This window comes from Trichomycterus rosablanca, chromosome 7, assembly GCF_030014385.1.
Source record: "Trichomycterus rosablanca isolate fTriRos1 chromosome 7, fTriRos1.hap1, whole genome shotgun sequence".
NCBI lineage: Eukaryota > Metazoa > Chordata > Actinopteri > Siluriformes > Trichomycteridae > Trichomycterus > Trichomycterus rosablanca.
The window spans coordinates 23088458-23104912 of record NC_085994.1 but is presented as its reverse complement, the minus strand read 5'-3'; the positions used below and the strand labels follow the sequence as shown (position 1 = coordinate 23104912).

Below are 16455 nucleotides of genomic sequence, written 5' to 3'. Positions count from 1 at the left end.
GCATCTCTGAAACAGTACATAATCAAAAGTGGTCTGAGAAAAGACAAGCCAATCACCAACAGGTTGCCAAAGGGCATGAAGGTGTATGCTGTCTGGTTAAGACCAACAGAAGGGCTAGTGTGACTCAAACTGCCGATAATTTCAATACTAGCAATGAGGTAAAAGTGTCACAAGACACAGTTCATCAAACCCTTTTATATATGGGTCTGCATTGTCGCAGTCTAGTCCATATGCCCATGCTAATTCCATTATGTAAACACCTGACCATGATACACTCCTTCTTTCCCATGCTCCAAAGCCCACACCTTACTTTCTAGGAAGACTTACCACAATATAAACTACCACAGAGTGTGTCTGTGGTAATCTGAGCCCAATTAGTCAAAAGAGAATCTGTGAGGTTAGACACTGCTGGAAGAGAAGGCCTGGCTTACAATCAGCATTCCAATTCATCCAAGTGTTCAATAGATTTGAGATCAAGACTCAAGAGTGGGCCAAAGGTGTTCCTCTACAACAAATTGGTCAACCATATTCTTGGGACCCTTGCTTTGTGAACAGGGGCATAGTTACATCTGTAAACTGATGACACAAAGTTTGCAAGCATGTAGTTTATTTGATATAATTGCTTCTATATACACCTGTTAGCAGTGGTGTAGTTGGTGTGGCACTTTGTAGTTCTACAATTACTGACTGTAGTCCACCTGTTTCTCTGCATGCTTTGTTAGCCCCATTTCATTTTGTTCTTCAATGGCCAGGACCACCACAGAGTAGGTATTATTTGGGTGGTGGATCATTCTCAGCACTGCAGTGACACTGACATGGTGGTGTGTTAGTGTGTGTTGTGCTGGTATGAGTGGATCAGACACAGCAGCGCTGCTGGAGTTTTTAAACACCTCACTGTCACTGCTGGACTGAGAATAGTCCACCAACCAAAAATATCCAGCCAACAGCGTTCCGTGGGTAGCGTCCTGTGACCACTGATGAAGGTCTAGAAGATGACCAACTCAAACAGCAGCAATAGATGAGCGATCGTCTCTGACTTTACATCTACAAGGTGGACCAACTAGGTAGGAGTGTCTAATAGAGTGTACAGTGAGTGGACACGGTATTTAAAAACACCAAGTCATTGTCACTGCAGTGCTGAGAATGATCCACCACCTAAATAAAACCTGCTCTGTGGTGGCCCTGTTGTGTCCCTGACCATTGAAGAACAGGGTGAAAGCTAAAAAAAAGTATGTAGAGAAATAGATGGACTACAGTCAGTAATTGTAGAACTACAAAGTGCTTCAATATGGTAAGTAGAGCTGATAAACTGGACAGTAAGTGTAGAAACAAAGAGGTGGTTTTAATGTTATGGCTGATCAGTGTACATTTGGTCAAGACCTATTGCTTAAGCTATTTGACTCCTTTAAGCTTGTTGTTGGAAAGTAGGAGGAAATGAAGGGAAAATGACTATGCAGGCAGAGGAGGACAGTGTGATAGCGAGCAAGCCAAATGCAAAGCAGCAGCCATTTAAAATGGCAGACCGACAACAAAAGTTATGAAATGAAATGAAATACGTCCACAAAGATGTCTATAAAAGTACTCACTGCTTGACGTGGACATGCGGCGGTTGTTGTCGGGAGCTGGAGGAGCGCTGGTGCTGGGTGGTGCTTTTGGGATTTCCGATGGTAGAGGAGGTGGTGGAGGGGGAGCCGGTCCGGAAGGTAGAGGTGGTGCAGGAGGTGCAGGAGGAGCAGAGGGTGCAGGGGGTGCTGGAGGAGGTGGAGGAATGTCCTCACTCGCTGCTGTTCCATTCTCAGCCTGCTCTTCCAACAGCACTGAACCCTGCAGGGGAGGACAAGCTCGTCATTTTACTGTCAAATCCCATCCTTTAAAGACTTACCCTTAGACTAGTTCAAACACTGCTGATGTCTGGGCTGCTAAATGAAATGTAGATTCTTTTTTCATCTACCACTTTATCCTTGTCAGGGATGTGGGTGTATATTAATCAGGGTTGTATATTACTCTAATTCCTATCACAACTTAAATCCATGTTAATGTTACTGTGTAAATACAGTAAATTTTGACTGCATTTATGGTTTATTGGCTGTATCAACCAGAATCCTTGGACTAGACTGCAGAAATGGCCTAATTACACATAGACATAAATTATGTATGTTCAACGTTCCATAATTAATAAACTGTCCTTTTCCTGACTTCTTATGCATTTATGTAAACATGCACCCAAATATACACCGACCAGGCATAACAATATGACCATTGAGAGGTGACGTGAATAACACTGATTACCTCTTCATCATGGCACCTTTTAGTAGGTGGGATATTTTAGGCAGCAAGTGAACATTTTATCCTCAAAGTTGATGTGTTAGAAGGGCCAAACTGTGATGGCTAGACGACTGGGTCAGAGCATTTCCAAAACTGCAGCTCTTGTGGGGTGTTCCCGGTCTGCAGTGGTCAGTATCTATCAAAAGTGGCCCAAGGAAGAAAGGAACAGTGGTAAACCGGCGACAGGGTCATGGGCAACCAAGGCTTACTGATGCACGTGGGGAGCGAAGGCTGGCCCGTGTGGTCCGTTCCAACAGACGAGCTAATGGAGCTCAAATTGCTGAAGAAGTTAATGCTGGTTCTGGTTGAAAGGTGTCAGAATACACAGTGCATCACAGTGTGTTGCATATGGGGCTGCATAGCTGTTAGGAACGTAGTATATATATATACAGTGGGGCCAAAAAGTATTTAGTCAGCCACTGATTGTGCAAGTTCTCCTACTTAGAAAGATGAGAGAGATCTGTAATTTTCATCATAGGTACACTTCAACTATGCGAGACAAAATTAGAAAAAAAAAAATCCAGGAAATCACATTGTAGGATTTTTAAAGAATTTATTTGTAAATTATGGTGGAAAATAAGTATTTGGTCAATAGCAAAAGTTCAACTCAATACTTTGTAACATAAACTTTGTTGGCAATGACAGAGGTCAAAGGTTTCCTGTAAGTCTTCACCAGGTTTGCACACACTGTAGCTGGTATTTTGGCCCATTCCTCCATGCAGATCTCCTCTAGAGCAGTGACGTTTTGGGGCTGTTGCTGGGCAACACGGACTCCACAAATTTTCTATGGGGTTGAGGTCTGGAGACTGGCTAGGCCACTCCAGGACCTTGAAATGCTTTTTATGGAGCCACTCCTTCGTTGCCCGAGCGGTATGTTTGGGATCATTGTCATGCTGGAAGACCCAGCCACGTTCCATCTTCAATGCTCTCACTGATAGAAGGAGGTTTTGGCTTAAAATCTCACGATACATGGCCCCGTTCATTCTTCCCATAACACGGATCAGTTGTCCTGTCCCCTTTGCAGAAAAACAGCCCCAAAGCATGATGTTTCCACCCCCATGCTTCACAGTAGGTATGGTGTTCTTGGGTTTTTCTTATTCCTCCAAACACGACGAGTTGAGTTTTTACCAAAAAGTTCCATTTTGGTTTCATCTGACCACATGATATTCTCCCAATCCTCTTCTGGATCACCCATATGCTCTCTGGCAAACTTCAGACGGGCCTGGACATGTACTGGCTTAAGCAGGGGGACACGCCTGGCACTGCAGGATTTGAGCCCCTCTCGGTGTAGTGTGTTACTGATGGTAGCCTTTGTTACTTTGGTCCCAGCTCTCTGCAGGTCATTCATCAGGTCCCTCCGTGTAGTTCTGGGATTTTTGCTCACCGTTCTCATGATCATTTTGACCCCTCGGGATGAGATCTTGACCCCAAGGAAGATAATCAATGGTCTTGTATGTCTTCCATTTTCTTACAATTGCTCCCACAGTTGATTATTCACACCAACCTGCTTGCCTATTGTAGATTCACTCTTCCCAGCCTGGTGCAGGTCTACAATTTTCTTCCTGGTGTCCTTCGACAGCTCTTTGGTCTTGGCCATGGTTGAGTTTGGAGTCTGACTGTTTGAGGCTGTGGACAGGTGTCTTTTATACAGATAACGAGGTCAAACAGGTGCCATTAATACAGGTAACGAGTGGAGGACAGAAGAGCTTCTTAAAGAAGAAGTTACAGGTCTGTGAGAGCCAGAAATCTTGCTTGTTTGTTATTGACCAAATACTTATTTTCCACCATAATTTACAAATAAATTCTTTAAAAATCCTACAATGTGATTTCCTGGATTTTTTTTTCTCATTTTGTCTCTCATAGTTGAAGTGTACCTATGATGAAAATTACAGACCTCTCTCATTTTTCTAAGTAGGAGAACCTGCACAATCAGTGGCTGACTAAATACTTTTTGACCCCACTGTATATACACACACACACCCATAACCGAAACATTGTATATATTTATAATTATAACAATATCCTTAGCTCTAAATTTATTCTTATAAAATCTGTATATATTGTTTATACTGCTTCTATTACATGTACCAGATGCACAATTTGCATATACTGTTTTTCTGTTGCATACCATATGCTGTATAAATGCACCAGTCTAAACTATTGAGGATGCAGTGCAACCTGACAGTGGTTTGAACCAGCGACCTTCTGCTTACTAGTCCATTTCCTTTACCGTTAGGCTACAACTGCCCCAATATACAACTGCCCAAATTACAATATACTTGTATTAAATAAAAATTCATCTACATTTTAAGAGGCTACATTTGAAGAGGGAAAATATTAGTTGTCCAACTTCCAAACAGTTTGGACAGAAGATATTGTACAAATAAAATCAGAAAACAGTGATTTAGGAACTGTTCTTTCTCAACAGTTCCTAATTTAATGCCTACAAAACATTCCAATAGTTGGGACAGAGATTAATTAGCATGACTAACTTACAAATTTGTGAAGGCAACACTAAGGCCTCTTTTAAATGATATGTGGAAACATCACTGGGCTGGCTGTGCCCTAGTCTTCCTATAGTGTGTGGATTTACCACTGTTCTGCTTGGATTTTACAGCTTTTATCTATTCAAATGACTGTATTTTGACTATGTTTGCCGCTGACCTTTTCAGTGTGGCACCAATGAGACAAACTGTTCATGTGACATAGTCAGAGGGGCTGCACTAACATGCCAGGGAGAAACTGATTCTCATTGTTTCGCAGCACCCAGAACTGTTTCATTCCTGAGACTGGGTTTGCATTTAGACAGCAATCCCACGTTTACAAATCCTGAAATCACTTGTTTATGATTTAATGAGTTTATGGTTCATTTATTTTATGCAGCCTTTGACTGGTGAGCAAGCACAGTTTCATGAACACAATTTCTTTTTTGAAATTAAAAAAAAAAATCTTTCAATGTCTTCAAATAACAACCATCGCTAGAGCTTTGTTGCGTTAGACTAAAATCCATTTTGAAGAAACCGCACGTAAATGAACTGTCAGTGCTGTCTATTATATTCAAGCTTGGTGCTCAGTGGCACAGTGTTTTGCCACCCATTTTGTGAAACGCTTTAAAACAGTAAACAAAGCACATGGACACTCATCATGTAAAAGTAACCTGATGCTAAAGTGTAACATAATATTCTGACTTTTCTGGGACGTCCCTGCTTGTTTCACCAGTCAGTGACAAGCCACTTTCTGTACACCGATCAGGCATAACATACCACCTTCCTAATAATGTGTTGGTCTCCCTTTTGCTGCCAAAAACAGCCCTGCAACTTGTGACACACTGTGTACTCTGACACCTTTCTATCAGAATCAGCATTAACTTCTTCAGCAATTTGAGCTACAGTAGCTCGTCTGTTGGATCGGACCACACGGGCCAGCCTTCGTTCCCAACGTGCATCACCGAGCCTTGACCGCCCATGACCCTGTCGCCGGTTTACCACTGTTCCTTCCTTGGATCACTTTTGATAGATACTGACCACTGCAGACCGGGAACACCCCACAAGAGCTGCAGTTTTGGAGATGCTCTGACCCAGTCGTCTAGCCATCACAATTTAGACCTTGTCAAACTGTATTTAGGGGTCACCACTGTTTTTATGCCAGATGCCCACATCTTTTACAATCTAAATAATCATTTAAATAATTTAACAAATTTGTAAACACTTAATTGAATTGTTCACAAACTAAACAATTATGTCATTTTATAATCAGAACATGTTGATTATACTGCCCCTCAACTGACAATACACAAGTGCCTTTAAAAATCTCTCTATTGTACAAAAGCTGATTCAAAGGAATGAGCAGACATCTGTTGTGGCCATGCAGCACAATCCTGCACACACCCCTGCTCTCATGGGGCTATCATTTTCCCAAACAGTTCCCACAGATGTCACTGTATTAATAAGGTGAGCCCCCCCTCTCGGTGGCACGTGCCCCCACAGCCCCCAGTCTCTGACGCGTGCCAGACACGTGGGTGTTATTCTGTCCCCTGCATTAATTACCCCCCCTCCTTTCCTCTCCATATGGTTCAATTCATGTCATGATGCATGTTGCTGCTAATGGGTCTTTACTCGAGGGACATGTCAAGTGCCATCTGGTACACTGGAGTATGAGGACTCCCCATTGGGTGCCTAATTGGCTCAATAAAGATTATACTCAATAGCGGAGTGTGTACACAATGAACTGGAACCTTGAATTGGTCTTCATAAAAAGTAGTTTTAAGACGTAGATTTTGCAACAATTTAGCAGATGACATGATTGTGAGAGGCAACATTTATTTGTTATGTTAATGTTAATGCCAATAGAGACTAAAATAATACTAAATTAAGACTTGTGCAGTGTGTATTAATGTCCAAGACTCTGAGCCATCTATTATTTTCTCATCAATAAAACTAAACACACCGATCAGCCATAACATTAAAACCACCTCCTTGTTTCTACATTCACTGTCCATTTTATCAGCTCCACTTACCATATTGAAGCACTTTGTAGTTCTACGATTACTGACTGTAGTTCATCTGTTTCTCTACATATCTTTTTAACCTGCTTTCACCCTGTTCTTCAATGGCCAGGACCCCCACAGAGCAGGTATAATTTAGGTGGTGGATCATTCTCAGCACTGCAGTGACACTGACATGGTGGTGGTGTGTTAGTGTGTGTTGTGCTGGTATGAGTGGATCAGACACAGCAGCGCTGATGGAGTTTTTAAATACCGTGTCCACTCACTGTCCACTCTATTAGTCACTCCTACCTAGTTGGTCCACCTTGTAGATGTAAAGTCAGAGACGATCGCTCATCTATTGCTGCTGTTTGAGTTTGTCATCTTCTAGACCTTCATCAGTGGTCACAGGACGCTGCCCATAGGGCGCTGTTGGCTGAATATTTCTGGTTGGTGGACTATTCTCAGTCCAGCAGTGACAGAGAGGTGTTTAAAAACTCCAGCAGCGCTGCTCTGTCTTATCCACTCATACCAGCACAACACACACTAACACACCACCACCATGTCAGTGTCACTGCAGTGCTGAGAATGACCCACCACCCAAATAACACCTACTCTGTGGTGGTCCTGGGAGAGTCCTGATTATTGAAGAACAGCATGAAAGGGGGTTAACAAACAAAGTGCTCCTATATGGTAAGTGGAATTTATAAAAAGAACAGTGTGTGTAAAAACAAGGAGGTGGTTTTAATCTTATGGCTGATCGGTGTATATATAATGTACTTGTATACTGAAGTACCTCTTCATTAGGTGCCATGGCTCTGCAGGGGTTCAGGTCTGTGGTGTCGTTGCCCAGAGCCTTGTAGTAGTCTCCAGTGCTGGGCTGCTTGCTGAAGCTTCGCGACTTCCTGTTAGAGTCCACTCGCCTCAGTCTGTCACGGTTTGAAATAGGGTCTCCTGCTGACAACTGATGCAGAAAAATAAAACACATAAATAATATTTATTGCAGGCCAGTTATGGACTGAAGACTGGAGTCTTGTATAAGAAACCTAGTTCACTTTGTATAATGATAAGATTGTAAATGATAAACAAAAATCCTGGTACAATATGTGCTATAGAACTCCTCTTTGCTTTTTTATTCTATTAATAAAATTAAACTCTGGCTTCAGTCAGAAGGGTAATAATATTTCCATATACAGATCTGTTATTCCACAATTAAAGCTGTGGAAAAGTAAAGCCAAAAAACATAAATAAATGAAATTAAGAAATGACTAAGAAGACAATCGTTAAAAAAACGGGACAGTGTGAACACGTCCTGCCTATTAACACAATTCCGAAATGCACCCACTGTAAAATGTGGTGGTGGTAGCATCCTGTTATGATGTAAAGATGCTTTTAGAAGTGGGGACTTGCAGTCTGGACACTCACTCACTGTCTTATCCAATCAGGGTAGCGAGGGGGTGACGCTGGAGCCTATCCCAGCTTTTCAATGGGCGCAAGGCACACACCCTGGACGGGGCGCCAGTCCATCGCAGGGCAGACACAAATACATACACACACACACCCATTCACCTATAGGGCAATTCAGTGTCTCCAATTAACCTGACTGCATGTTTTTGGACTGTGGGAGGAAACCGGAGCTCCCGGAGCAAACCCACGCAGACACGGGGAGAACATGCAAACTCCACACATAAAGAACCCGGACCGCCCCGCCTGGGGATTGAACCCAGGACCTTCTTGCTGTGAGGCGACAGTGCAGTCTGGACAGGGACTGGGATTTGAGGAAGTACAAACAGCTGTCTTTTGCCCAAAAGCCTAAACTGGTCAAGAAGTTTAAAATCAAGCAAACTGATGTCCTTAGGTGATGAAACAAAAGCAGTTCACTTAGTGGTAATACATGTGGACACAAGGACAACATTCTAAACAAAGGCAATGTTCCACCCACAAAATGTTCATTAGTTAAACCTATTTTTCCCATAAGAAATAATGTAAATAGAATTAATCTGTGCCAGACCTCCCAACTCCCCCCCCTTACCTAACCTTTCTACTGTCTTAAATGGTCTTTTTTTGTTATAAATACAAGTATATTTTCCCTTAAATCTTGAATTATAGAATATACATTACTGTAATAAACAATAATAAACAATACACAGTAGTACTGTACATAAAACAACACACATCCCATTTCAGTATAGTACGTGTACTGTACCATACACCATAATACATGTCCTTTTTTTATAGAAAATGTATATACCAGAAACAACAATAACTCTCATATTTCTCTATTATTACTACTTTACGATTTCCTTCTTCTCCCTCACTCACTGTCCCCTCTGTCTGATACACAGTGACAGCTAATGGCAGGAGTAATTATACAACAACAAATGTAATAGATTTGTTTATTTTCTCACCACTACACTTCCTCTGCACCTTCTTTGGGACCATTTTAATATGGAATTTTACGAAATATAGAGGAAACACCGAAAAAACACCGTCTGCGGTCCAAATGTTCGCTCATAGTATATATACAGTGTATCACAAAAGTGAGTACACCCCTCACATTTCTGCAGATATTTAAGTATATCTTTTCATGGGACAACACTGACAAAATGACACTTTGACACAATGAAAAGTAGTCTGTGTGCAGCTTATATAACAGTGTAAATTTATTCTTCCCTCAAAATAACTCAATATACAGCCATTAATGTCTAAACCACCGGCAACAAAAGTGAGTACACCCCTAAGAGACTACACCCCTAAATGTCCAAATTGAGCACTGCTTGTCATTTTCCCTCCAAAATGTCATGTGATTTGTTAGTGTTACTAGGTCTCAGGTGTGCATAGGGAGCAGGTGTGTTCAATTTAGTGGTACAGCTCTCACACTCTCTCATACTGGTCACTGAAAGTTCCAACATGGCACCTCATGGCAAAGAACTCTCTGAGGATCTTAAAAGACGAATTGTTGCGCTACATGACGATGGCCAAGGCTACAAGAAGATTGCCAACACCCTGAAACTGAGCTGCAGCACAGTGGCCAAGATCATCCAGCGTTTTAAAAGAGCAGGGTCCACTCAGAACAGACCTCGTGTTGGTCGTCCAAAGAAGCTGAGTGCACGTGCTCAGCGTCACATCCAACTGCTGTCTTTGAAAGATAGGCGCAGGAGTGCTGTCAGCATTGCTGCAGAGATTGAAAAGGTGAAGGGTCAGCCTGTCAGTGCTCAGACCATACGCCACACACTACATCAAATTGGTCTGCATGGCTGTCACCCCAGAAGGAAGCCTTTTCCGAAGTCTCTACACAAGAAAGCCCGCAAACAGTTTGCTGAAGTCATGTCAACAAAGGACATGGATTACTGGAACCATGTCCTATGGTCTAATGAGACCAAGATTAATTTGTTTGGTTCAGATGGTCTCAAGCATGTGTGGCGGCAATCAGGTGAGGAGTACAAAGATAAGTGTGTCATGCCTACAGTCAAGCATGGTGGTGGGAATGCCATGGTCTGGGGCTGCATGAGTGCAGCAGGTGTTGGGGAGTTACATTTCATTGAGGGACACATGAACTCCAATATGTACTGTGAAATACTGAAGCAGAGCATGATCCCCTCCCTCCGGAAACTGGGTCGCAGGGCAGTGTTCCAGCATGATAATGACCCCAAACACACCTCTAAGACGACCACTGCTTTATTGAAGAGGCTGAAGGTAAAGGTGATGGACTGGCCAAGCATGTCTCCAGACCTAAACCCAATAGAACATCTTTGGGGCATCCTCAAGCGGAAGGTGGAGGAGCGCAAAGTCTCGAATATCCGCCAGCTCCGTGATGTCGTCATGGAGGAGTGGAAAAGCATTCCAGTGGCAACCTGTGAAGCTCTGGTAAACTCCATGCCCAGGAGAGTTAAGGCAGTTCTGGGAAATAATGGTGGCCACACAAAATATCGACACTTCAGGAACTTTCACTAAGGGGTGTACTCACTTTTGTTGCCGGTGGTTTAGACATTAATGGCTGTATATTGAGTTATTTTGAGGGAAGAATAAATTTACACTGTTATATAAGCTGCACACAGACTACTTTTCATTGTGTCAAAGTGTCATTTTGTCAGTGTTGTCCCATGAAAAGATATACTTAAATATCTGCAGAAATGTGAGGGGTGTACTCACTTTTGTGATACACTGTATATAGAGAGAGAGACGCTCGGAGTCAACTTGTTCGTGACGTCACGTGTTTCGCGAATTTCTGTTTGTAATCCGAAATTTGTTCGTACGTTAAATTGAACAAGAACCGTTCATAACTCAAGGGTCTACTGTATACATATTTTCTGTTTTTTTCCCCCCAATATAGTCATTTCCAATTCCTAATTGCAATTCTTCTGCCGATTGCAAAACCCCCAAACTGGCCAAGAACAGTTACAGACTGCCACTCACCCCTCCTTCACTGGCCGCTTCTTTCCATCTGCCATCGGTGGATTCTCACATAGAGCCTATAGCATACACAGAGTCACATTATGCCCTCTTTGAATCACCCACGATTCCTGCAGGTGCTTTGACCAAACAGCCGGGGTTACATTTTTGCAGACAGAATGACGGAAAACCCCTTTAACCTTTTCTCCTTCATGCATAGCCAACTGTGCCGGCTAGACACCCAGATGGGTCAATAACACTGCTGATTTTCAAACCTGAGAGCTCAAACTATCTGTAGTGGTGGCAAACATATTACACCAGTGGTCCCCAACCAACGGGCCGCAGAAAGAATAAATGATTAGAGATCGCTACAAGGGCAATTACATTTCTGGTACTCTTCGGGTGTTGTTGTCCCCAATCACCACTAGGTGGGAGCAGGGTCTCGTAACAGTGAAAAAAGCACAGGATTCACGTTGATTTTACATTCTATAGTTATTCTATTTTAAATCCTCCCGCCCTGCTGGTCCGTGAAATTATATCTTATATGAAACTGGTCCGTGGTGCAAAAAAGGTTGGGGACCGCTGTGTTAGACCATATTTGAAAAAAATATATATTTATATTGTTTCTAATCTATAAATTAGCCAAGGCAATTTGTTTGAAATCCAAGATTATCATGTATGAAGGGTTTGGAATCAAAATGAATTTGTAATAATTATTCTATTTTTGCAATTCAGTTGCACAACTGTGTCAGTAGTGCATTGTAAAAAACCATGATGTTGTTTGTTGTATAGAGTCATATGAAACGTTTGTTTTGAATTTTGTATATCAGTTTCATTTCCTCATGGTTTTCGGTGGCATGATGAGTAGCTGGGTTGGTAAAAGTGGGAACATGAGTGCCTTGTGGGAACATGAGTGCCTTGTGGGAACATGAGCCCTTGAAACCTGTGTTTGATCATCAAAATACGGTCACTGTAGTTGAGGAGGCTGGTATGTTTTTTCCTGGGTCTATTTGACTTTCCTTCACTTACTTTGGTTTCCTTTCACAAAGTAGCACTGGTATACTGGTTACTCTATACTGTTCATTAGTATAAGTAAATACATGATTGTGTGTATTGGCCTGGAATGGACTGGTGCCCTGTCCAGGGAGCATTCCAGCTTTGAGCCTAATGTTGTTCCGCTTATATTACATCAAAATGATAATGACTGAAGTAGGAATACTAATTTAGTATATCTGAATTCAGTATAACTGATCAGCCATAACATTAAAACCACCTCCTTGTTTCTACACTCACTGTCCATTTTATAAGCCCCACTTACCACTTTGCACTTTGTAGCTCTACAATTACTGACTGTAGTCCATCTGTTTCTCTGCATGCTTTTTTTAACCTGCTTTCACCCTGTTCTTCAATGGTCAGAACCCCCACAGAGTAGGTATTATTTAGGTGGTGGATCATTCTCAGCACTGTTAGTGTGTGTTGTGCTGGTATGAGTGGATCAGACACAGCAGCGCTGCTGGAGTTTTTATTGTATCTATTAGACATTCCTATCTAGTTGCTTCACCTTGTAGATGTAAAGTCAGAGACGATCACTCATCTATTGCTGCTGTTTGAGTTGGTCATCTTCTAGACCTTCAGCAGTGGTCACAGGACGCTGCCCACGGGGCGCTGTTGGTTGGATATTTTTTGGTTGGTGGACTATTCTCAGTCCAGCAATGACAGTGAGGTGTTTAAAAACTCCAGCAGTGCTGCTGTGTCTGATCCACTCATACTAGCACAACACACCACCACCATGTCAGTGTCACTGCAGTGCTGAGAATGATCCACCACCTAAATATGTTGGACATTGTACCTAAATGTGCATTATGGTTTGGTTTAAATGTGAATTTGGAAATTCAGTTAGTTGTGGATTGTGAAAGTGAAAAGTAAAGGCTTAGAGACAGATCCCAGACCTTGCCCTTCTAGAAATTTCCATGTCTTTCTCTTACTGTGCATATAGATAGATAGATAGATAGATAGATAGATAGATAGATAGATAGATAGATAGATAGATAGATAGATAGATAAATAGATAGATAGATAGATAGATAGATAGATAGATAGATAGATAGATAGATAGATAGATAGATAGATAGATAGATAATGTATTTATCCCGAGGGAAATATAATGATATAATGAAAGATTAAAGTTATCATCATCTCCTCTGTATTCATGAAAAACACACATTAATTGTCTGAAACACTGCCTTTTATTCCCTAAAGCCTAGCAATGTGTAAAAATGCCCAAGGTTTAAAATACTAAGTATCTGAAATACAGTACTGAGACAACAGCTAATCTAACACTAGCTTGTTAGCTATAGCAGTGTGGAGAAACTGCTTATAGTGGATTTGTGTGTGTGTGTTTTCTCTCTTTGTGTTATGTCAGTTTCTCCCATTTTCTCCCAATTTAGAGTAGTCAATTTGTCTTCCGGTGCTGGGGGATACCTATTTGTAGTCGAGGTGGCTATATTTGCTGCTCACGCCTCCTCCAACCCGCGCGCAGTCCTTAGCGGAACCCTTTTCACCTATCTATTCTGCACAGATGCCTCTTTATCTGCTAATCAGGGTCCTTACACAGCATTTGAAGACCCCACCCACACAGTCCGGTCATCCCGCCCTAGCAGAAACGTGTCTGCCGCAGGCACTGGCAATTATGCCCGCTAGATGACGCCCAGTCGCCGATCTCGGCGCTGGTGTGCTAGCGGAATATCGCGCTGCACCACCTGGGCGCAAATCTGTTATGTCTTCAATCTAACAGTTGCCAGTTTGTTATGCCTTTCACCTTTGTGTAATGTAATAATTGTGTTCTTTTTTATGCTGTGCTGTGCTGGGGAGGCAGTATTAAGAAGAAAGATGAAGCGCGGCTGAACAAACTGGTGCAAAGTGGTCGGCATTGAGCTGGAATCTCTGGTGACTGTGGCTGAAAGAAGGACCCTTAGCAAACTCCACTCCATCATGGACAATGAGAACCACCCCCTGCACACTGTTATTATAAAACAGAGGAGTATGTTCAGTGACAGACTGCTGTCACTGAGCTGCTCCACGGACAGATTAAAAAGGTCCTTTGTCCCCAGAGCCATTAGGCTCTAGAACTCCAGCATTCGAGGACAGCGGGTGATCGCTAAGGACTGAGGGCCCTATGTAGCCATGTATGTATGTGTATACAGTAGACCCTTGAGTTACGAATGGTTTACCATACAAACATTTTGGCTTACGACCCCAGAGAAGGTACAGAGGAAGCGTTTTTTGTTGTTGTATAATTACTCCTGCCAGTAGCTGTTACTGTGTATCAGACAGAGGGGACAGTGAGTAAGAGAGAGGAAGGAAGTTATTATTTCGTGAAATTACACCTACAAAACACAACGCTATTGAAATAAAGAAGGAAATAATAGAGAAATATGAGAGTTATTGTTGTTTCTGGTAGATACATTTCATAAAAAAAGAAGAAAATGTATTATGGTGTATGGTACAGCACACGTATTGTACTGAAATGTGATGTGTGTTTTTTATGTACAGTATACTACTACTGTGTATTGTTGTTGATCATTGTTTATTACAGTAATGTCTATTATATAATTTAAGATTAAGGGTAATTCTATTTACATTATTTCTTATGGGAAAAATAGGTTTAACTTACGAACATTTTGACTTAAGAACAGCCCTTCGTAACCAATTAAATTCATAAGTCAGGGGTCCACTGTATACATGTATATATGTGTACTTAAGTATACGTATATGTATATGCAGATATGGCTATATTGGCCCAATTCAATGTGCAATACTTGTCACTTATCACTTTATATTTAATATTTAATCTATATTTAATCTGAACCATATACTGTATACTTGGAACTGCACTTTCCTGCACTTTTAATTGCATTCCATCTGTTTATTTACACTCAATCCATCCTCATCATTAATAATGGCTCTGTAGTTATTCAATATATGTAAAACTCAGGTTACCTTCAATCTTGTTTATGTTTGTGCTGTTTTTTTATTTTTATGTATAATGCTACTGGGACTCTAATTTCCTTCGGGATCAATAAAGTATCTATCTATCTCTATCTATCTAAAACCACCACACCAAACACAGTTGGTTAAAATTAGCCGTATAGCTAAAACAGCCTAAAAATAGAGCTACTTATCATTTCTAAAGCTATCTAACAAAGCAGTTGGAACTTTTTCCATGTCTAGGTTAAGGCATGATGTATCATGACGGTGGCTTTTTGTTTTGTGAAAATAAAAATGATGTATGCTGAAGTGGAAATGTAAGCCAACGTTGCAATGATGTTTAAAAAAGTAGTAGGAACTAGGCTGTGGTGATCCTGAACACTCTATGGTTTAGATGCTCAGATAATTAGTTGACCTTCTATTGAAACCATGAACTCCGTCACAGAGATGCTGTAAGGACATAATGTACTTGGGCATTCCAGGAAATCATGACACACTGGACTGCATGAATAGCCTCACTTAACACTTATATTTAAATATGATATGCGCACTGCTAATGCGCAAGATAGCTTTTGCCATATATGGAGATAATCCTTTTTAGGAGCTATCTCTGCAGCCATAGGAACAACAAGAAGCTTTTACCACTGTAATGGAATGCATGCACACCCAGTGGCTTTGGTGTGAAGTTGGGTTAGCCATGATAGTTAAATTAACCTGCCCTTTTCACACATGATCTCACTTTCGGTTCCTCGTTTGTCAGTTAAACTGCTGTGGTGACAGCCTGGTCTTATTCAGGCCCTGTTCATTTGATCATTTTACAACAATGTTTGTAAAACATGTTGCTAATATAAAACCAGTGCTTTCAGGGACCAGACAGAAGTCTATAAATTAAACGATTCTTAGTGTTACTAAGTGTTCTTTTATTTATGGTACCCATACTCTTATATTTAGATCTCTTATATTTATAATTACATGTATATATTGGTCATAGTCTATACTACTGCTTCTACTACATACATTAATTCATACCTATATATATATATCTTGATTAGCATAATGTGTATGGGTAATACATATATTTGTATATATTGTTAATAAGAATATATAGACTACTGCTGCTATTTTTAGTTATATTTCAAGCCAAAGTATCGAACACTCTCTATCTATCTATCTATCTATCTATCTATCTATCTATCTATCTATCTATCTATCTATCTATCTATCTATCTATCTATCTATCTATCTATCTATCTATCTATCTATCTATC

At 41.2% G+C, this 16455-nt stretch overlaps 1 protein-coding gene across 1 annotated transcript in view; it reads right to left on the bottom strand.

The window, feature by feature from the left end:
• The window catches only part of espn (espin), a 90137-nt gene that overhangs the window by 26422 nt on the left and 47260 nt on the right, over positions 1-16455 (bottom strand). The window contains exons 8-9 of the mRNA XM_062998534.1: positions 7605-7772; positions 1587-1824 (exon numbers count right to left, since the gene is read on the bottom strand). Of these exons, the coding sequence (XP_062854604.1) occupies positions 1587-1824; positions 7605-7772 (406 nt within the window). The remainder of the gene's footprint in view (positions 1-1586; positions 1825-7604; positions 7773-16455) is intronic.